The sequence below is a fragment of the Garra rufa genome, chromosome 19 (assembly GCF_049309525.1).
Source record: "Garra rufa chromosome 19, GarRuf1.0, whole genome shotgun sequence".
NCBI lineage: Eukaryota > Metazoa > Chordata > Actinopteri > Cypriniformes > Cyprinidae > Garra > Garra rufa.
Window position 1 is genome coordinate 9,629,668 of NC_133379.1, and position 22,892 is coordinate 9,652,559.

Genomic DNA, 22,892 nt, shown 5'->3' on the forward strand with positions numbered 1-22,892 from the left:
AAGCACAAAAAAATGAATGAACATTAGAACATATTTTATTTCAACAATGGAAAGACGTCAACTGACACAATTTTTCAAGTTTAAGTCCATCAAAGTTATTCTACTCTCCTGTCTGATTTGTTTGTCAGACAAAATGACGGATTCGGCATTATCGGTCAGATCGCCTATCAATCAAGCCGTTTGCGAAGGGTCAATTGCTCTCTAGATTCTGAAGCATCCTGCACTCTATGTTATAAAAGGCACTAAAGCTGTGGCTAAAATGAGTCACTTTTTCCACACAATTACTATGTTGTGAACGCAATGGCCAGTCAGCAGCTTTTGAGTGAGAATCAGCTCAATACATCAGAGCTCTGCACATTCTGCAATTATTACACTTTAACCAAAAAAAAAAAAAAAAAAAAAAAAAAAAAAACGATATAAATATGAGATTCGTAGTGCTGTATCGACCTTATTCTTCAACGCAGAAGTAAGTCTATGGGCAAGACTTACGTGCAGAAAATGGTAAAACAGTTTAAACTACAAACCAGTGTGTTTATAGTTAAGATAATACATTAAAATAATATAGTAAGACACACCAATTTGCAATATCAAGTTACAAAACAAGCTGTTTTGTACAGCTAAAAAATATCTGGATGCAGATGAGACCGGAAGCCAAACTCGAAAATAAGGGGAAAATGTCAGGTGTAAATATGCAAATGCGGCCTTATTTAATGAAATATCCACTAATTTGCATACATTTCTAGTACAAATATCTAAACACTGGATGAAATCAGTTTCAAAAGTCTTATTATTATTATTGTTATTACATATTAGAAGGTTTTTACAGAGGGGATTTGGGGTATCTCATTTTGTCACTCCATAATTCAGAAAAAACTTAGAACAGACAGAAAACAATGTATTTTTTACCATTTTGGGGGAATAAAATGTTGTATAAAATCAAGCAAATTATATATGAAAGTTTCAGAATATAGACAGGAATAAAAATGTAAAGTTTGGTGCGTGTAAGTGTTACTGAAGTGGCAATTTATGACTCAGTGTAAGAGAAAAAAATCATTTTGAGAAAACAGCCTTTAAAGTAATTTTAAGTATTGTATAACGGCCTTTAAAGTAAATTTAAGTATTGTAATTCAAATCTATTGACACAAATAGATAAAGTACTATGAAAGAAACACCAAACAATGCCTTTTGGGTGTTTTCTTTATACAAGTCCGAGAAAAATAAATAAATCAATTTATGAAACCAAAAAGCCCAAAATCTCAAATTTGACAGGTGCATGAAAAAGGTGTATTTTTACTATGATACTAAGGTTCTAAAATCTACTGAGAACTGATTTTACATCATCAGCTTTAATGAAAATTATTAAACTTTTTTTTAATGTTCAATCCAAAGAGGGAATCAATTACACTTCTAAAAAAAAACTGTGGCTACAAGCTGTCAAATGCTCCTTTTCCAGCCTGCAACGTAGACCAAAAGCTATTTTTAAAAATTGGGATGAGCCACTCGATATTTGTTTGATATTTGATATTGTTTCACTGAAAATTACATCAACACACTGAACTGCGCTGTGCATTTCAAGCCACTTCAGTGGGGCTTTAAATAAACAGTTATGCTGCTTTGCGAGAGCAATCTGAAAGGAGTAGTTTGCCCATTACACACCCTCATGTCACATCAAAGGTACAAGACACTTTCATCCGCAAAAAACAAGGATGAAGGACGAGTACTAACATCACGTGTATCATCATCGTGAAATGCGAGCGCTATGAGTCCCGCACTTTGAGAAACAAAGTTATAAACACACTGAATTTAACTAAGTCCATTATGAAAGCATTTGAGAAACAAAGTTATAAACACACTGAATTTAACTAAGTCCATTATGAAAGCATTTGACATGAAAGAACATGGTCCGCTATAATGCCTCATGCAGCAATGCTGAGAACGCATTTTGTGAAGGATGGACGTTCTAATTCTGTGGAAATCTGCTGAGCTGTCTGTAGCAGATTCTGTGTGGCTCTGGCCATAAGAGACAGCCATTTGGATTAGCCTCTAACCACAGACAAAAGCTCATTAATTTGGGTGTTAACTGTGCTAAAACAGCAGTACTGCCAAACGACGCACGCTGGAAGGAAGGGATAGAGTGCTACGAGGTCATCCTCCAGCTGTCATTGACTGTCCCTGTCTTCTCCTTTTTCTTCACATCAGCAGCACCAACTGGAAATGCTGTGGCAGGTGCAGAAATCGACTGTCACAAAGAGGAGAGTCTTTTAGCTTGTATTAAGTGGTCGAATAGCTTTTGCCACCCACCAGTTCTCCTTTTTCCACATTGCCGGTGTGAAGATGAAGAGAGATAAGGCAGGGGGCAACCAAGACAGCGTCCCTCAGGAGTTTCTTGTATCTTCCAGCCACTCAGCAATTCAGCTGCAGGGCGAGATTGAGGCCAGTCACCACAGTGGTGCGTCTGCAACCTTTTACGACCTGCCAATCAGGGTGGACTGTATCCTGGAGGCCGGGACTCTACAATAAGCTCTCGAGGAGAGGTGCTCAAACTGAGAATAATGGTGTATGGGGCACGGAAATCAAAGAGGAGCAATCAACACCACCATCATTTGGCTGTCGAGCTCTGGTCTTGATTGAAATAGACCCTTCTGGGCAAATTGTGCAATTCTGAAGTGGTCTAATTGTGTTAAAATGCAATGTACGTTGTCTCACTCAAAAAAAGAAAACCATATGGTTTAGAACGTCGAAAGGGTGAGTGAACAATGACAGAATTTTGTTAACACTTTATTTTAAGGACAATTTCTCACTATTAACTAGCAAGCATATTGGCTGTTTGTTAGTATGTATAAAGCACATATTAATGACTTATTCTGCATGACATATTTTAGATTGGATAATCCTACCTCATACCTAAACTTAACAACTACCTTAAAGGGATAATTCATCCAAAAATGTAAATTTGATGTTTATCTGCTTACCCCCAAGGCATCCGAGATATAAGCGACTTAGTAGAACACAAACAAAGATTTTTAACTCAAACTGTTGCAGTCTGTCAGTCATATAATGGCAGTCAATGGGACCCATGGCTTTGAGAGTCAAAAAACATACACAGACAAAACCAAATTAAATCCTGCGGCTCGTGATGATACATTGAGGTCTTAACACACTAAACAATTGGTCTGAGCAAGACACTGAACAGTATTTATATAATTTTTTACCTCTGATCCACCGCAATGTCCAACTGTCCTGAGCGCGTTCACAAAGATTACGCTTGCCTGCGCAAACTCATCCAGGAGTGTTGACTTTTCATCGACTCCCAACTTTTGAGCCTGATCAACTGAAGTTATGATTGTTTTTGGTTTTGTGTGTTAAGACCTCAATGTATCATCACAAGCTGCATGGTTTGATTTAATTTTGTCGGCGTATGTTTTTTTGACTCTCAATGGCATGGGTCTAATTAACTGCCATTATATGACTGACAGACTGCAACGGGTTGAGTAAAAAATCTTGTGTTTGTGTTCTACTAAAGAAACAAAGTCACATACATCTTGGATGGCCTGGGGGTAAGCAGATAAACATCCAATTTTTGGGTGAACAAATGCTGCCTTTAATAACTATTAATAAGGAACAATTTGTTTATTGAGGCAAAAGCTGTAGTTACAAATTAGATAATAGTGATAATTGGACCTTAAAATGAAGTGTTACCAAATTTTCATTTTTTAAATGGCCCATTCAGTGTCCTGTAAGCTAGGAAACATTCTGAGAAAATGGCACTGTGGAAGATTCAAACCGCAGAAGGTGACCTTAAACACACAAGGAGCTTTCTTTTTGGCACAACAATGTTTACCAGCACACTTGATCCTTCAGTAACCTTCATTTATTGATTTAGGAGGTGCAGAGTACTTTCTGACTCCAAACACAAAGCTTTTGCTTACTTCAGGGTGAAACCCTGATGGCTACTGCTTCTCCACTTATCCCACACTTCAAACAAAGACTCAGAACGTGTCTATCATGTGTTTGGTAAAAGAGAGTAAAGAATATAAAACTGCTACAGTGAAAACCAGTACAAAGAAACAGTATGAAAACCAAAATTTTTTATCAGGACTCAAGCAGCTATTTGGTGTGTTTAATCTGTTTAACAGGACAATGTACACTACCATTTATAAGTTTGGGGGGGGGGGGGGGATTGCGACCGTTTTGGTCACATATGCTTCCAAAATTTAACCTGTGCAACCTCAATTTATTTTTGGGAGCATTTGTGCGAGAAATTGTTGTGGTGCGACTTGGTTTCATTTCTTTACAAAACTTTCGGTAGCCTAACTACTTCAGTGTGCGCAAATTAAGCTACATTAAATATCTAGGCTGTTATTAGTATGTGGACTATAAGTTGTATAGTTGTCTATAGCTCTGTATCAGGCTTGAAAAATTCGGTCTCTATTTGCACTTTGAATATTGAAAGAGTAGCCTACTTTGATTATGGCTGTATTTATTGTCTACACAACTAAGAAAGAACTGTGTCTTTTGTTTTTGGTATTTATACTGTAGATTGTTTAAAAATGCAGTGGATGCCTCTAATTTAAATGGCTGTACCTAGAATCAGAATCGGCCATGAAGAATCAAGATGGGTGCATTACTAAAAACAAATTGGGTGCTCCTACATTTTTTTTTTTTTTTTTTTTTTTGATGCTCCTAACTTTTTGAAGTTGGGAACAGCAGTGCTACCAAGTAAAAAAACTTAATTTCGAGCCCTGCCAAACCTTAACCTACCCATTTTATAGGGAGTATAAAATGATGTAAAATGTAATTGACTAATTGACATTAAAAAGTTATTTTTTATAGTCGCTAACCCCACTTCTATATCTAAACCTAACCATAACTATTTCTGTACAGTATAAATAAAAAACATTGACAGATAAATGCAATCATAAAAGCAGATGTGCAGATCAGAATTTAGGTTGAAAATATTATCTACATTATTATTTGGATTAACAAGCGTTCCAAACCACAGCCTGTAAGTATGATTAATATGTTACGTGTACATTCTCAGTTGAGTGCTCAAAATATCTATTTTTGTGCTAATATGTGATGTATACCTAGTGCAGCTTCAGGTTTCCAGATAAAGCATGTAATACTGTCTTGCTGAAATAGCTCTGATGATTTGCTGTGAACCCACGATTTCCTACGAATATTTTGATTAATGTAGACTGTCGTTGTTCTAATTACTTCATTTAATAATAAAGAATGTAGTGTAGCGCACATACTTTCTAATTGAATATAGTGAAATTGCTGTTTATTTTGCTGCAGTGTCAGTTCTAGAGTTAATGCAGGGAGTAAAAGACCCGGTGTATTGTTTCATCAGTTAGTCACATTAGCACTCGGCTAATATATCCACCATTATTGTTTTGAGAAGTGTTTACAGTTTAGCAGCTAAACTTTAGCTTTGGGCATGATGTGTTAATGTCATATTATTGCTTTTTGTGTAAAGGTGCATTCTAGGGTTGCCAGGTTGTCACATCAAACCCGCCCAACTGCTACTCAAAACTAGCCCGATCGCATTTTGAGGGGGGTACACCATTAAAAATCACATTCTCGGGGGTAAAATACACGCTTTTTGTCTGGGTTCTCCTGGTCAATTCACATTCCAGGGGCTAAATATGACATTATTGGGGTTGCTTCAACCCATGACATCAAAAACAACCACAGACAAGGCAACACAGATGGTAGCACTCACTAACTTGCTAAAGTACTCCTCCCTGTGCCAATCACAACAGGCTTGGCCAGCTGACCAATGAGAGCAGAGTAGGCTTATGGAACGAACCGAACGAACCGTTTTGAAATCATGGACAAATGACTCTACGTATGTTTGTATATTCTGGGAAAATTGCAATGTTTTCTAACCTTAGATGCATTTAAAGCTGTTTAGGGGACTCCAACACAATATTAGGACACTAATATGACCATATGACCTGTTCTTTAACATTATGTATTCTTCCCTGGCAACCACAGACAACTGAGGTTCATGGTGGCAAGTTCTGCATGTAACCACTCTAAAAATAAAAAATGCAATCTTTTTGCAAAACTTTAGACTTTTGAATGTTCAAGTACACCAGACTAGCACCCTCTAAATAGTACAGCGTGTTACACTGAACGACTACAGGAAAAGAAAACCCCCTCCACAGCTGATTTGAACTTCAGAAATCTATAAAAATGCTCTTTGCTTGCTCTCTAGAATGTAAAGATTTTCTTTCATGCTCCTCAACCTTTGCTAAAATGCCATATTTCATTCAGAATAAAAAATGCATCGAATTGAGCTTTTGGATGGTGTCTTGATTTTTCTTAGCTATTTTTATTCACACCGTGCAACCAAATTAAGCAAAAAAGCCTTGTCTGAGCTGCAAACACAGCTCCTGCAGTGCCAGGAGCACTTCATCTGAATTCACAAGCTTAAGAAAACAGTTGGCTCTCTGAAGCAGTTCAATAAAAAGCAGACACATGCCTGGATGGAAACAGGAGTGAAAATCAAGAGACAGCAGAGCTCGAGAAAACTAGGGCTCAGAATACAAGAGCAGCATAAAACAGTCCCACGCAGTCTATCCGTCAGTTTTAAAGACATGCGATCCTCGACTTGTAAATGCTTTGTGAGGAAGCACCTGGTATTAATGCTAATAAAATGACATAACCATCCAAAAATAGCACAGGCAGAATGCAGAAATGATAGCATAGTCACGGTGCTGCAATGGTATCTGTTTTTGGAAGCATTTAAGGCTCATATTCCCATAAATGTACTGTAAATAGTAACATGCAATTGATATCTATTTCTATCTGTCCTAACCCATAAAAATGACTTTGGTTGCTGTAGTCAGGTTGATTTAGTCATATTAAGTAATATTTTTGATGTTAATAAAAACATTTGAGATGTTTTTGCATGAGAAATGTTTTTAATTTACTCGCAATATATAGTAGTTAAGATTTGAAGTGAATCAAAACCTTTTATCAATGTTGTCCTAAAACCATAACAATAACCGTTCTTGTCTTAGGACAAGTTTTATTAACTTTTTTTGATCCACTTCAAATGCTGACTACTGTATACCTTAAATAACTACAATCGCATTAAATAATTACATTAAAGAAAAAAAAAAAATAATATTTTAATTAGGGTGTTTTTCCTGCATGTTTCTGCACATTTGATGCATCACATCATATTTAACAAATTTAGAGTAAACAACATCTGGCATGTTAGCAGTTTCCCTGCAACTAGCTGCTTAAAGGGATAGTTCACGCAAAAAATGAAAATTCTGTCTTTACTTACTCACCTTCATGTCGTTTTAAACATGTAAGACCTTTGTTCATATTCGGATCACAAATTAAGATATTTTTGAATAAATCAAGAGCTTTCTGACCCTGCATAGACAGCAACACAACTGACAAGTTCAAGGCCAACATAGGTACACTCTAAAAAATGCTGGGTTATTTTTCTAACCCAAATTCTGTAAATAAGCTGCTGGGACATTTTTAATGTTTTTTTAATTGTCACGCTGGGTAAAAACATTTAACCCAACCAGCTGGGTTAAAATTACCCAGCATGTGTTCTGTTCAATATTTACCCAGCGCTGGGTTGCCAAATAACCCAAGTTGGGTTGTTTTTAACCCAGGACTTTTTAGGGTGCTTTCACACTTGGTTTGGGTACAGTTCATGGGTGTGCACCGAGATTGGAAGACAGCGTTCAAGTCATCCAAAGGAACCAAACTTTAACGTCAATCTAACTTGGCTGCACACTAAAAGTGTTACTGTGAAAGCAGCCTTAGAGTAGTAAGGACAGCTTTAAAATAGTGGCATCAGTGGTTCAACCGTAATGTTATGAAGCTATGAGAATACTTTTTGTGCGCAATAAAAAAAAAAAAACTAAAATAACAATTTCTTCTCTTCCGTATCAGTCTCTGCCACGCATTTACAAGAGTAACACAACGCACATCGAAGACTAACACAGAAGAGCAAAATCTCTCAGATTTCATCAAAAATATCTTAACTTTGTGTTCTGAAGATAAATGAAGGTCTTACGGTTTTGGAATGATATAAGGGTGAGTAATTATTAGAATTTTCATTTTTGGGTGAACTACCATAGTATTAATTAACTGTTGGAGAAACTAACTAGTAGGGGTGGAGCCGAACCCGAATACGGTATTCGGAAAGGCACAAATAGCGTGTTTTTAACGAATTTAACTTATTTCGAACAAATACCTTAATAAATATTTGTATTCGGGAACAAGAAAAACTTTCTATCAAAAAAGCTGCGTTTCCTCAGGAGACCGCAGTCAGTGTATGCCCGCATGAGTGAGTGAGTGACATTCAGGAGTTGGGGGGGTGGGGGTAAAAGAGGTGACTGACACAGGCTGCTCCACACAGCAACAGAGAAGACTCGGCTGGGTGAAAAAAGACTTCACTGCGTCACTATTTTTGATGAATATATTTCTGTACCTTTATAACTCCACTGGGTTTATAACTTTTTATAACTTTGGGAAGCAGAGTTTGATCGGGAGATTATTCTATTAGGGGCCGTTCAAATGCGCGCTAAAGTTTGTCGTTATTTCAAATGTAGACGCGCGGTATGCGCGCTCATAATGAAAGCAACGCTCACACGGTGCTACGCGCTCGTTTTTTCCAGGCGCGTCCGCGCCGCATCGAGATAAATATTCTATAGTCTTTGGATAAATACATCTCAGCTTTTCAGAATGCCACATGCGCACGCAGGTCATGTGACAAGAACCAACAAATCAGCTACACCCTTTCCCTTATACCATTGAAAAAACAGCCAAGTTGGAGGAACAGCTGATCATATCTGTACATGAATAACCATTTTTAAAGACATTTAATAGCAGAGCTAATGCAAGCGATTTTCAATGCTGGAAATCCATTTATGCTTTGCTGAAACTTCCGAGTCCTCATTGAGAGATCAGGTCATGGTTGCTTAGCAACGGCAGACGCCACGGGAAAGAAGTTCTTTCAGAAGAAGAACATTTTTATTTTTATTTTTATTCTGTCTGTTCAGCATCCTCCAACAAGGACAGGTGGTGGTGGGGTTCATAATGTTCATAATGGTATTTTATTAGTTGGTTTAACCATGGATGAGGTAATGACTGTCATTTTATTTATTTTTTTCAATGACGTTCCTTGTTACATATTCAAAAACATCAACCAATATTGCATATCCATAATTATTATAATGGATATAATTAAAGAATACTTACACTATAAAGTAAATTAAAAGTTTAGCGCACAAAAAAACAGGATTTTTACACCTATTTTGAATTTTACTCGAATACAAATACAAATACAAATACTTTTCCCCCCTCAACAAATACAAATACAGATACAAATACCGGCTGCTTTGCACACCCCTACTAACTAGCTAGTCTAGACTGTTTCCCAAAAAAGTAGGAGGTTTGTCACACATCTGGTATTCAAATCACATTGGTTAGAATTGTCATTAACAACATCAAGCAGGCCATGGAGTGATAATTGCTAATTAATCAGTTCGAGATCAAATCAATTTAAGATTACTGCTGTAAATACTAAATATGGTTCAAAGACGAGACGTCCCATTTTTGTGTCCACATCAAATGAAAAGTGATCAGAAAATATTGGTAAAATAATGTTCATTCATTGTCATTCAGTGTAACAAATATATTTGTAAAAATGAAACAACCTACTTATTCTGATCTGTACTGTACTGAAAAAGGTGATCATACTTTATAATATATTTGAAACAATTACAAACTTCTTGATAACATCATGGTTTGAAGGACACCGGAAAAGACAATTGCAATGAATTAGCATTTTGGTCTGCACTGTGTTGGAACAACATTCTTTTAACCCTCTGGGGTCTGAGGGTGTTTTGGGGCCCTGAAGAAGTTCTGACAAGCCCTGACATTTTTAGCTTTTTTCAGTATCTTAAAAAAACATATAAATGTCTGATTACATTGTAATTAGCACAAATTTTATACATTTTCTAAAACATGTTTTGTGATCGAAAGGGAATATGTGAAGGAGTGACAATGACCCATGAATATTTAGCAATTCACACCTGAGAAAGAAAAGAGCCCTCCCCTGTCATCTAATAATTCTAGTTCTAAATATGCGTGACCAATTTTTTTGGTATATAAACTATTGTTACACTAAATGACATTTTAGTAGTTGTCTCATGGTAAAAATGTATGATAGTCATTATTTTGTCTCAGAAATAAATAAATAAACTGGACATGTTCTAACGTATGAAAAACTGTATTAATCTTTTATTGTTTTGATGTTTAAAACCCCCGTCAATGACTCACAAGTCATCTGAGGACTGCATGTCTATTTTTGTTCTCAATATTTTACTGTATTCTGCAGGTTGCCTTATGTCACTCTAGGGTTTTTGCATCATTTTACAACTTGTCATTAAAAAAGGTACATTTACCTGATATTTTAAGAAACTTATTAACCTTGACATACTTTTTTTCCTGCATTTTTTTGCATATTGGTTGCACCACAGTGACTTTGCATGACATGAGTTCTCTGTCATTACTTTAGCTGTTTAAAACCGACAGCTCTTCAACTCCTGCGGTCTCACGGGACGGCAAACTGTCCACTGGTTCCACACTCCAGAATCTCAGCAGATGCAATATGTCATATGGGTATAATTCGCCTACTGCAATCTTTTTGACTTGACAGACTGCTTTCTGCATAGAGTGTAGCAGGTTTGGATTTGAACCCTGGGCATGTTTGACACATCGTAGTGTTTTTGCAGGCCAAGAATGTTCTGTACTCATGTAATTTTCTAATCTTATTCCCTTGTCTTCTGCTCTTCACTACCAGCAGAACAAAATGCTGAGGAAAACTTGTATGTGAGCAGGAAACTTGATTTTAACAAAGAACTGGAAAATAAACTCTTGTGTTTTCCATCGTTCTCCATATTAATGAGTTTGGATCGGTTGTCCAAATGCTGTCGTTCTAGACACATAAAAAGAAGCGCCACATGATTAAGCAGCAGTTTGGCCCAGACATATCAGGCCGGAACTTCACCTAATTGGATGAAATGAGATTCAGGGGCGATGGATTTTGATAATTGTTGGCACTTGTTAGCCACCTCACATGGGCCCTAGCATGCTGTCATGCATATTAAGTCACAGACCTCCACATAATGGGTGACGGAGACAGACTTCACAATTATCTCACTACTCCAAGGCAGGTTAATCAATGCAGAAGTTTATCAAATTAAGAACCGTTCCAAGAGGCCTAATAAGAGACATGACAGAGCGGACTTTGATGGGCAGAGATTTGAAGACTCAAAGGCCTTACAGTAGCTAAGGGACCTGTGGTCACTCCTGTCAAGAACTTTCTGAGTTTGACCTTCATGTTAGCAAAAATGGGGCATTATTATAAAAATCTGAAAGCAGTTTGGGAACTTGACATTGCTGTACCCTCAGTCTGGCACATATGTCAGCAATATTTTGTTTCCAATGAAATTCAAAGAGTTCAAAAAAAGTTCAAAAGAGTCTGACAAAGCAGTTACAGAAGTGGAAGGTTAAAGGCCAGCTTTCCAACATGCTATTCTGAAATGTGCCATGAAGCACAATGTAAGCCTAGTGCAGTTGTACTGTATGAGAGAATTCCCCAATGAGAATAAGCCATATTGTAGTTTCTCTGCCATGGACTATTTATGTACATACTTTAGCATTTGATGCATGATTCATCTCAGATGAATATATTGTTTTAATGAACATACACACAGGGACAAATTTGGGTACTGTGCTTGGAAAGATGCGGGGCAGTTTGTATTTTGAAAGCATTCTCTTTTGGAATTGAGCCTGTTTTTGATGCAGTGCCGTCTACATCATCAACCAAAACAAAATCAATAGCAACACCAGTGAGTCCAACCTCCAGCTCTTTATCAAACAGAGATTTGCAGATCAGATGTTTTACTCAGCATGCTTCATTCTGAATAATTCACCAACCATTTTTGCAAATCTTTTTGCAGGGGACTAAGTATATATGAGTATGTGAAATTATTAACACGGCAAGTAAAGATCATTTACTGGTCGTTAGTTTAAAATTCATGTGCCAAGCTTTAAAATTTGTAGGTATGTATGTATTTTTCAAAGTATTTTAAGTATTTATAATGAATTGATAATTCATAAATATCATTACAACTAGAGGTCGACCAATGTACCAGTTTTGCCGATTAATCGGCACCGATAGTTGATTGCAAAAATCCATGCCGGTGGTTTTTCCGGGTTGGATCCGTTGCTGAAGCGGCTGAGAAGCTCCGCTGTCATTAAATAGCGGTTTGCTAAAGAACCGGCCTTTTTTTCTCTCAACAACCCTCTGTTCCAGATTTGCACAAACTGCATTGCAATTAAGGGTGTGTCATATGACAATTTTTGATTGTGGACAATTAAAAGTTCTCCACAATGTGCTTTTGAAGAAATATATATTTCGTGCTACATTGCACATTCTCTCAAATACAATTCTGGCGCCTCCGTCTCAATATACTGTACAATGCGGCATACATTCACATCAAATGATAACTCAGCGGCAGAGTTCCACTCACACAGGGGCGTAATTTCCACTGAGGACACGCTTTTCAAAACCCCATTTGTGTCCTCCCATTTTCAAATGGTTTTGTTAAAGTAATCTCTTGTATTGTAGAATGAGAGTTTTGCGCAATCATTAAAACGAAACCACCGCATGCGCATTCAAAAACAATTTTAATACCCCGCGTTTAGAGAGTGACTCCCCAATGCGCGAAACTTAGGCTACATAACATATCTAGGCTGTTATTAGTATGTGGGCTATAATAAGTTGTGTAGTTGTCTATAGCTCTGTATCATGCTTGGAAAAGTTGGTCTCTATTTGCATTTTGAATATTGAATGAGCAGCCTACTTTGATTATGGCTGCATTTATTGTCTACACGACTAAGAAAGAACTGTGTCGTTTATTTTTTGTTATGTATACTGTAGATTGTTTAAAATTGCAGTGGTTGCCTCTAATTTAAATGGCTGTACCTATAATAGAAAACATAAACATCTTGTTCATGTACTCATATTTTCATTCATTCTTGTCCCTTGCTTAAGGTGTAAAATAAATATATAAAAAAAGGCTTTCAGAATCAGCCCATTTGCTTGTAAAACATTGGCAATCTGAATAGGCCATGAAGAATCGGCGCATTACTTAAAAAAAATTGGGTGCTCCTAAAATTATTTTGGTGCTCCTAACTTTTTGAAGTTGGGAGCACCAGTGCTACCAAGTAAAAAAGTTAATTTCGAGCCCTGAGAATAGAAGTATTGTTCTTTGTTAGTGTGTTCATTGACTGATATTTTTAAATGTTTAAATTGCTTTTGCTAACATTAATAAACTATTAACTAAATTTAATTATCAATATATTAATATTAATACATTTATTCTTTTACAAATGGTTCAGTCCCCTTTTTTAAATAGTGGACCACTATTTTAGTTTTCATACAGTATCCGTTTTAAAAACTATCGGTTGATTAATCGGTACCGTGGTAACCTGGTACAACCCATAGCTATCGGTATCGGTAAAATCCAATATCGGTCGACCTTTAATTACAACCACATGACATTCCACAATCTAAATGAATCTTTCCTTGGCATAAGAGTTGGAACATTTCTGGCAAATTTCTGGAAACTTTTGGATATCTGGTTAGTTTCTACAACAATGCTTCATACTATGGTGTTTAAGCATCGAGTTATATTGTTGTAAAGGAAACACCCTGGTCACATTTCTTTAAAAATTTTACAGTGACCCATCCCTTTAAATCTAATTCTCTGTCTCAGATAGTGAATAATGCAGACACTACATTCAGAGTTAGGTCCCTCTGGACTGAGCAGGGGAGCAGCTGCGCCTAACAAGTGGAGCATCAAAACTGTCATGGCTCATTCTCTAGCAAGATAAATCAGTTTAAGCAGGACAACACCACACCACTCCACACCACTCACCCTTTCCTTGCTTCATTTACAACCTAATGTGCATGAGGCCAATTGGTATTTTAGGGGTAAATGTATCACTAATACTGTATGTATGTACATTTGTGTTATTCACTCAACAGCCAAATGCCAAGTAGTAACCTTAGTAACCTTTTCTATGTAATTTTATATACATTTGACAAAAATTTTAAGCACCACCGTGATCCCTAAAATGACTGTAAAGGCCTTTCCACACTGAGTGCGATGCGAAAACGTGAGGCAAATCGCTGACGATTGATGCTTTCACACCAAGCACGAACCGAATGTTTGCCTTCTGCTAATTTACCCCTGCACGCTAGGTGGTGTTGACCAACAAAGCATTTTTCCTCAGATATGTATCTTGTATATAAATTTAACATCGCCCATTGAGTGCTTGTAATAACTTCTACATAATTCAGTGGAGAATTAACAGAAATTATATTAAAGGTCCCATATTGTCAAAAATCGAAATTTCCTGGCTTTTTTCATGATAACTGAGGTCTAGGGGCTATGTAACTACCATATGAGTTTCAAAACAGTCAATCCACAGTAAACTGCACACAGCCTGCTTAAAGTAGCTGTTCATTTTCACAAGCCGCTGTGACTTCCGTAACGATGTGACGTCCGATCTACTCAAGTCACCGCCCCGAGCGCCAACCACCGTCCCACCCTCCTTTTGTCAAACCCAGACAACAACGCATCCATTCCATTATTGAGCAACAACAACACGAAAACAAGTGAAGAAAACCCTGTTCAGTCGATAGATGTCAAGCTACGATCATTACACAGGCTTCAGAACAACGTGAATATAAGAGACCAGTGGCACGTCAACTTCAGCCTCTTTCACACAGCGATTCCGGTAAATACACAGATAATGTGTCCCACGATTTGTTCCGGAATTGTTTAATTTGGTTCATTCACAGTTGTTTTCCGGAATCTGTGTGTGCTTTACACACAAACCATAAAGACATGTGACGTTTGGATGTGAGATGTAATGCGACGCGTACGTTTCACTAAACTGAAACTAACCTGAACAAACTGTGCTTCAGCGCTGATAGTGAGGAGCTGGCTCTGCCCGATCGCCGCTTCATTCCACTTTGCACATATTTTTTTTGTTGTGAAGAGTCGCACGGTAACGTGCCTCATCACTATAACACTGCCTTTATGGCTCTGGCTTTTGTTCACACAGCGCTCGTTCCCGTAATTTTCCAGAATCAGCGCGCATTGTGAAAGGGGCTTTACTAAAGCAACAGTTATGTAGCTTACTGCATTCGGTGTTTGAAAAAGAAAAAACATTAATGATTATTCTGAAATATCCTGTTGAGTATCAGCAGGCTAGGCTCTCTCTATTGCTCTGAGCTCGCTTACAGCATACATGACCGTAGTTACCTGAAGAAGAGAAGAGAGGCTCATGAATATTAATTAGATGGGCCAAAATCGACCTGTTTTTGACAGAGCTCCTAAAAAAGGAGCTGTAAAAATATATTGAGATGGATTTTGGCACTTATACCGCAAATATATATTCTTAAGGACATCAACAACTAAAATAAACCTCCAGAAATGTGTACAATATGGGACCTTTAAGAACACGTGAGAATAACCATCTGTTCTCATGCGATAATAACAAGAGCCCATTTGCTTATCTCTATGAATACTTTTCTTCTGTGTTTGTTTACACTGGTTTTCGAAACAGCGCTACCGCTCTTGTCTTTTTGTGCAACAGCAGCTGCTCCGGGCACGTAATGTAATGCTCAAATCTTATTGGACGGCCATGTTTTCACTTTCCAAAACTGAAAAGATTCGGTGTGCAAATGGTCACGGTCTGTGTGAAAGCATCCATAGCAATTTATATTTATTTCGCTTTTTTGCGCTCTGTGTGGAAAGGCCTTAACAATGATTTTAAACCACTTTACAGCTCAAACATTGTATTTTACATCTCTTAACCCTACCTAATCCTAAACTTAAAGGGTTAGTTCACCCAAAAATGAAAATTAGCCCATTATTTACTCCTGACTTCCTTCTTTCAGATGAATCCAAGCTTTATCATAGCAATAAGTGAGTGTTTCTCTTCAACAAGTCAAAACAAGTTCAATAAAGCGCATCCACCCAAAAGTGCCTCACACAGCTCCGGGTGGGATGAATAAAGGCCTCCTGTAGTGAATCGATGCATTTTGTCAGAAAAATATCCATATTTAAAATGTAATAATCACTGGCTTGCGGGTGGATGAAGTCAGATGTCGGCGTTGCGCCAACGTTTGTTTACAGGAGCAAAGGAAGCAAAGCTTTCTTGCTTTAGCAAAGGAAAACTAGTCTCCTCTTATATCGAAATCCTCTAACATTCTTTACAATCCTTATTTTGTATTTCTAATTTGTGACCATTGTTTTGTTTTGATCTCTCCACTTGCGCGTCCATGTTCGTCACTTCTGTCAACGTCCTACATCATCTGCCAGGAGCTGCTTCCGTGTACGACTAGTTGGCGCAAGGGATTTTTACATTTTCAATATGGATATTATGGATATAACACATTGATTCACTACAGGAGGCCTTCATTTTGGGTGAACTAACCTAACAACTACCTTACTAATTACTAATAAGCAGCAAATTAGGAGTTTTCTGAGGTAAAGTCGTGGTTAACAGTTAGTTTATTGTAGGGATTGGTCCTCAAACTAAAGTGTGACCACTTCTACTACTAAACTTACCTAAGGTTTCAGATATTTATCATAGTAGTGTAAGACACCTTTACTGAAATCATTTGCATGTCAATTTTCTCAATATTGTGTTGATGCTAATGTCAGGTTATGGTGATGTTTTGGAGAGTGGGAAAAGGTGACATTGCTGCTGCAGAAGCCAATGACTTGATTTACAGCACTGTAGGCAGACTGCAGAAAGTCCTCGACCTGTCAAGCCAATGATTGATTGTCAATCACTCTAACCATGCAACAAACTGGTAAATAAATTTGCCTTCAAGGGATTGCACTCTGGGTAGACTTTGCGTCAGAGCGGTGAAGCCTATAAAAAGCAACTGTTGCGCTCTGCCAGAGGCAAAGAAAATTCAACAGGCTTGCTGGGTTGTGTAGGAGGCTGGATATCAACTCAGAAAACTTTCTAAACTCCTGTCTGGTGCATGCCACTTTTTAAAAATTGGGTTGGTGGTTGATAAATGGAAGTATGATATTAATATTCTTATTGCACGCAACAACAAAAATGCAAAAGTGGGCTTTTTATTCAGTAGATACTCTTGTTAATATACTAAGCTTGCTATTCAGTAGCTTACATACCATACAGTATGATGTTGCATATGCATGCATTTGTTACCTTGGAAAGATAACAAAAAAAGTAGTTGCTGTACTGGCGAGAACATCCCAAGCCATTGACAAAAATTGACATTACATTCCCATGTGAGATAGCAAGACTGTAAACTGTTGTAAAATGTCAATTTAAATGGCTGTCTTGTGCGAATCGGTAAAGAATATGGCAGCTGCAATCTCTTTAATGGGCTCAGTATAAAGTCCATTATGTGCTTCCTCCATTTTGCCTTGTGGCAGGGCCACTGCTGGCTGACAGCACATTAGCCACTACCGGCCTGAAGTAGGTGGTGTTTCGTTACATCATAAAATGTTATGAGAGCTATTACAGAAAGCCATCATCCTCTGCCACTCCATTGAGATGCTCACAGAGATAGACAATCAGGGCGAAGGGAGGGGTCTCTCTTTTCGAGAGCATTACTTACCAGGTAAGGGTCTTATATAAAGGCTTTCAGTGCCTAGGTACATCAGAACAGGTAGACAGTCAGGATACTTATATAAACACAATTGTCTGTTGTGTCTTGATAGGAACCACTGTATCTACTGAGCAACAATCAATGAAAAGCCATTGTACTGAAGCAAACCATCTTAAAGGGATAGTTCACCCAAAAATGAAAATTCTGTCATTAATTACTCACCCTCATGTCGTTCCAAACTCACGGTCAAGGCACAGAAAACGTAGTAAGGATATTGTTAAAATAGTCCATGTGACATCAGTGGTTTAACCATGATTTTATGAATCTACTGTCTATGGAGGGTCAGAGAGCTTTCATTTTTGAGTTAACTATCCCTTTTACGTCTTTCTAATTAACTACTATACTTATTTTTAAAACACTAAAGTAAACGATCAATCTTTTTCAGTTTCACTCTTCGTTATATATTGGTACTTATTCTAATAGTAATCGGTCACAATTGTAACTATTGCATTGATACTTCTAACAAATTCACATTTTTGTCATTCAATTCTTTTGGGATCTGTGATTTCGTAATCAACTGTTAATTTTCAATTAGTATTTACTCCAGTTGTTGCTGATTCCAGTTCTACTAGTAAAAGGTACTACTTATTCTTTTGTTACTTGTAACTATTGAAATAGCTACCAGTATCAATTCCTATTCTCTAGTACTATCAGAATAAAACTTATTACCTGTTAATGAGACACTAGTGAGTATACCAATTGCTACTTTTAACAAATTCATTTTTTCTAATAATAATATGCCTTTTATGTATTTTTTCTAATAAAAATACAACCAGAAGAGATACCAGCACCTATTGCAATATAAATAAATGAATAAATAAATAAATAAAGTAAGTACGTACTATTGTCTAATGAATAGTTATGAAAACTATGTATGATTTTTACATTTATTGGGTTCTCAGAAGCAAACTAGTGAACAAAAACTACAACAAAAATATTGTTACTTTTCCCATTTGTCCCAATATTAAAAGAAAAACCACAATAGTTTTTCTGTGTCTTTCCAAAGAGGGGAAAAATAAACATTTTTATGTTATATATATAGTCAAACCAAAATGTATTCAGCTCAGAGTGTTAGAACAAATTCATCTTGATAATCACAAATTAATTAGTCAAACCTAAATTTATTCAGACGCCTTCGATATTTCTCACATTATCAGTTTATTCGCTATAGTTCAGAAACTAATTAATCTTGATCATGTCAAATAACTGATAGAAAGGTATGTAACAAAACATGGTCAGGTCAAAGTGTCAAATCAAATTTTTGGTCCCAAATTTTTAACAGTTTTACTGTTGTATGAAGAATATTTTGGGTTTAATATGTCACATTTACTTTATTGTGCTATCCTCACGTACATAAATGAACTATAGTGTCCTACACCTACTAGTAAAAAAATATCAAAAATTAAATCTGGTTTCTAAATAATTTTTGGTTTGACTGTATGTATGTGTATATATACTTGATTTGTGCTGATTTAACTAGATTTATGGTGTTAATAACTGTGGAAACATGTTTGTGAAAAGAAAAAGGATCCACTGTATATAGGCTATCATAATAGTCAGAAGTGATTAGTTAATATCTAACCACAGATCCCTAGAGAAGTTGGCAAAATGTACTACTGAGTGAATGGATGGAAGTCGCTAATGAACAAGTACTAGTGAACTAGTATTTTAAAATCAGTATACAACTAGATACTCATGATTTTTAAGAAAGACAAGCTACACTACTTGATATACTACTTGTCCCTATGATACCTTGAGTACAGGAGGCAGGAAAAAAAGTGTAAACCGAGTGCGCCGTCTAGTGGTAATTCAATGAAAACTTCATTTGTTCAGCAGAAACGGCAGAGCATGCGAAATGCAAATGTTGACAAAACTTTAGAAGAGAAACTTACGGTAAAAGACGTACTCAGTGTAACTTGACCATATCTTGTCGTCAGTATGCTGGTTGACGAACGAGGCCGTCACTGATGAGTTACACGCGACCATCTGGAAGCCACACTCCGAGAGCATGTCGAAAGAGCGCTCCAGGTGCTTGAACTTGAGGTAAAAGCGGGACGTGTACCTGTCAGGGGTCCTGTCTGGGTCCCTGCTCTCGTTCAGGGTCTCGCCAAAAACTTCTTTGGCCAGGGCAATCCTCCCGCAAATCATAATCCGCGGCACCCTCCGGAATTTGGCATCGGTTTGACTCTCCCTACCCATCGTACAAGACCCGCGATATCCGACTGTTATGAACCCGCTTTTTCTGTCGGCGGGAACGAGCGACGGTGGAGGGCACATCCGCTGGTCGCTTCCTTGAGAGCCATCCTCGTAATCGCTGTGGATGTATTCGTCGGGACTGGGTTTCAAGTCGTCCGGGGTTAAGAGTTTAACCAAGTCAGGCAATTGAAAGTACTCCGCTTCTTTCCTCAGCCTTCCTTTCTCAGGGAAGTGGTCGGGGAGGACAACTTGCTTGTCTCTGAGGTAGTCTAACACATATCTGAACAAAAACCCATCCCGGTCGACGAAGTAACGACCTTTGGGGTCCCTCGCCAGATCATTCGATGCGTTATTTTTAGGAGAGAATATTTTCCCCAAAAGAGAGCCAGGGTTGCCGATTAACGTGGCGTGACGGGTATAATACACTTGGCCCCCGACGTTTAGTTCAATAACGTCTGGAAAACCGCTGTCTTTAGCTCTAGAGTTTCCACTTAACGCCATTGTTTCAGTCATGGGTGCCCAAAAATATCCGTATTCGGAAAGTTCGCTCTACAGCTTCGGGAATGGTTTAGAAAATACAGACGATGGACCGTGCACATTAAAAGGCAATAAAAATAGCATTTCAACCAACTAATTGGAGCAGGTACCTTACAGTTACTTGTTTTAAAAACAAACCTCTTCTCCCCAGATGAAGCAAATCGAAAAAGAAGGAAAGAACGGCGAAGTATCCGAGCAGGAACTACAAGCGCACAGAGAGTCGCACCTTACAAACGAGTCGACTATCGGTTGCTCAGCAGCGGATGGACACGGCGATAGAAACGGGTGCTTATTCCTTCGCCTGGAAAAGCTAGTACATTGTATGCGAATGGAAGATGCTGTTTAAATTCTACAAAGAACATTACAAACAAAACTGTTGTTGTTGTTTTTTTTTTCTGTTAGGCAGGTTTGAAGTTACTTACAAGTTTAGCAGCGATTTGAATTCAACTTTTGACGGATAGTTTAAAATCAATATAACTGGAAACAGTTCAAAACACATTTTTATAGCGACTAAGGGGTTGGTCGATTATCCCAGCTGTTTAGAAGAAAATCCCGTCTGTGATCCTCTGACATAATCCAGGGTTTGTGTGCTGGTGGGGTTTAGAAGTGAAGATGATGCAGCATCACTCTCGGTGCGCCCGCGATCAGGGCTGTGGCGCGGGAAAAATAACCGCCTCAGCTGTTGTTGCCTCAGAAAGAAAAAAACATAATGGGTTATCAAAAATTACATCATCTTAAAGGAGTATGCACGCGATGTGTCAGACAGTTGTGTTAGCTATACTTCATGCACTCAGCATGTATTGATTTAGCTACAGGAAACAGTCTGCCTGATATGACATTTTGTATGTCGATTCAAGCGTTTGCCAGTGACTTATTGTACTTTTAGAAAAAGTATTCTCGGGTTGTGTGAGGCTGTGTTCAGTAGAGGAATCCACAGTTAATTTCAGCACCTTGGACAGCGAAAATAATACCTACTACTATTCTCTCCCTATAGCTTGCTTCTCATCAGGGGTTCCTTACAGCAGAGCTGCCAAAAGACCCCCAATTGTGATAATACCAAAGCAGGGACACCCTTCTTAAAAAGTACAAAGTACAGGTATGCAGATTCATATGTAATGTTTGAAATATATATATATATATATATATATATATTTAGCGTGAAATTATAATGACACCAAATTAAATAGCAAAAATAGAAAAAAAAATATGTCATTGTGCAAAGGCAAAATAATGTTCAAATGCTATCTGAAAATGTTTACTTTATATGAAGTTGACAGAGTATCTTTTTTTCTTGCATACTGTTGGAGGATAAAGCAGTTCATTTCAAATGCATTTGTGCTTTTCCAAAGCAGCTTTACAGAAAATAGTGCCTTACAAATCCCAGTGAGCAAGATAAAGGCAGCAACCAGGATTTTGCATGATGCAAAACTTCCTAATAAAAAAGAAATATTCCTCTTCCTCACAAATAACTACAGCTGAAGTCAAAAGTTTACATACACCTTGAAGAATAAGAGGGATCATACAAACAGATGTTATTTTTTATGTAGTACTGACTTGAATACGATTTTTTACATAAAAGATGTTTGCATATAGTCCACAAAAAAGTAATAGTTGAATTTGTAAAAATTACCCTGTTCAAAAGTTTACATTCTTTATTCTTAATACTGTGTTATTACCTGAATGATCCACAGCTGTTTTGTTGTTGTTTTGTTTGTTTATAGATAGTTGTTCATGAGTTTATTAATAGTTGTTCTGAACAGTTAAACTGCCCGTTGTTCTTCAGAAAAATTGCAAATTCTTTTTTTCAGCATTTGTGTGTATTTGAACCCTTTTCAACAATGGCTGTATGATTTTGAGATCCATCTTTTCACACTGAGGACAACTGAGGGACTCATATGCAACTATTACAGAAGGAAACACGATGCATTAAGACCCGGGGGATGAAAACATTTTGAATTTGAAGATCAGGGTAAATTTAACTTATTTTGTCTTCTGGGAACATAAGTATCTTCTTTAGCTTCTGAAGGGCAGTACTAAATGTAAAAAAAAACCTGATATTTAGGCAAAATAAGAAAAAAATACACATCATTATTCTATTCAAAAGTTTACACCCCCGGCTAATGCATTGCGGTTCCTTCTGGAGCATCACTGAGCGTTTGAAGCTTCTGTGATAGTTGCATATAAGTCCCTCAGTTGTCCTCAGTGTAAAAAGATAAAGATAAATCTCAAAATCATACAATTGTTGGAAAGGGTTCAAATAAACAAAAGCTGAAAAACCAAAGAATCTGTGAAACTTCAAGGATTTTTCTGCAGAACAGCAGGCAGTTTAACTGAGTCATGAACAAATATTACTAAAAAATCATTCAGGTAATGACACAGT

General features: G+C 37.3%; 1 protein-coding gene across 2 annotated transcripts in view; it reads right to left on the minus strand.

Annotated features, from left to right (window-relative positions):
- Window positions 1-20,668, minus strand: part of kctd16b (potassium channel tetramerization domain containing 16b) — a 98,742-nt gene extending 78,074 nt beyond the window's left edge. The window contains exon 1 of one of the 2 annotated variants that reach the window (XM_073825045.1): window positions 19,672-20,668. In XM_073825045.1, coding sequence (XP_073681146.1) covers window positions 19,672-20,488 — 817 coding nt within the window. In that variant the 5' untranslated portion in view covers window positions 20,489-20,668. Of the gene's footprint in view, window positions 1-19,667 lie in introns of both variants that reach the window. The other variant, XM_073825044.1, reaches the window with a different exon arrangement.
- Window positions 20,669-22,892: the final 2,224 nt, after the last annotated feature.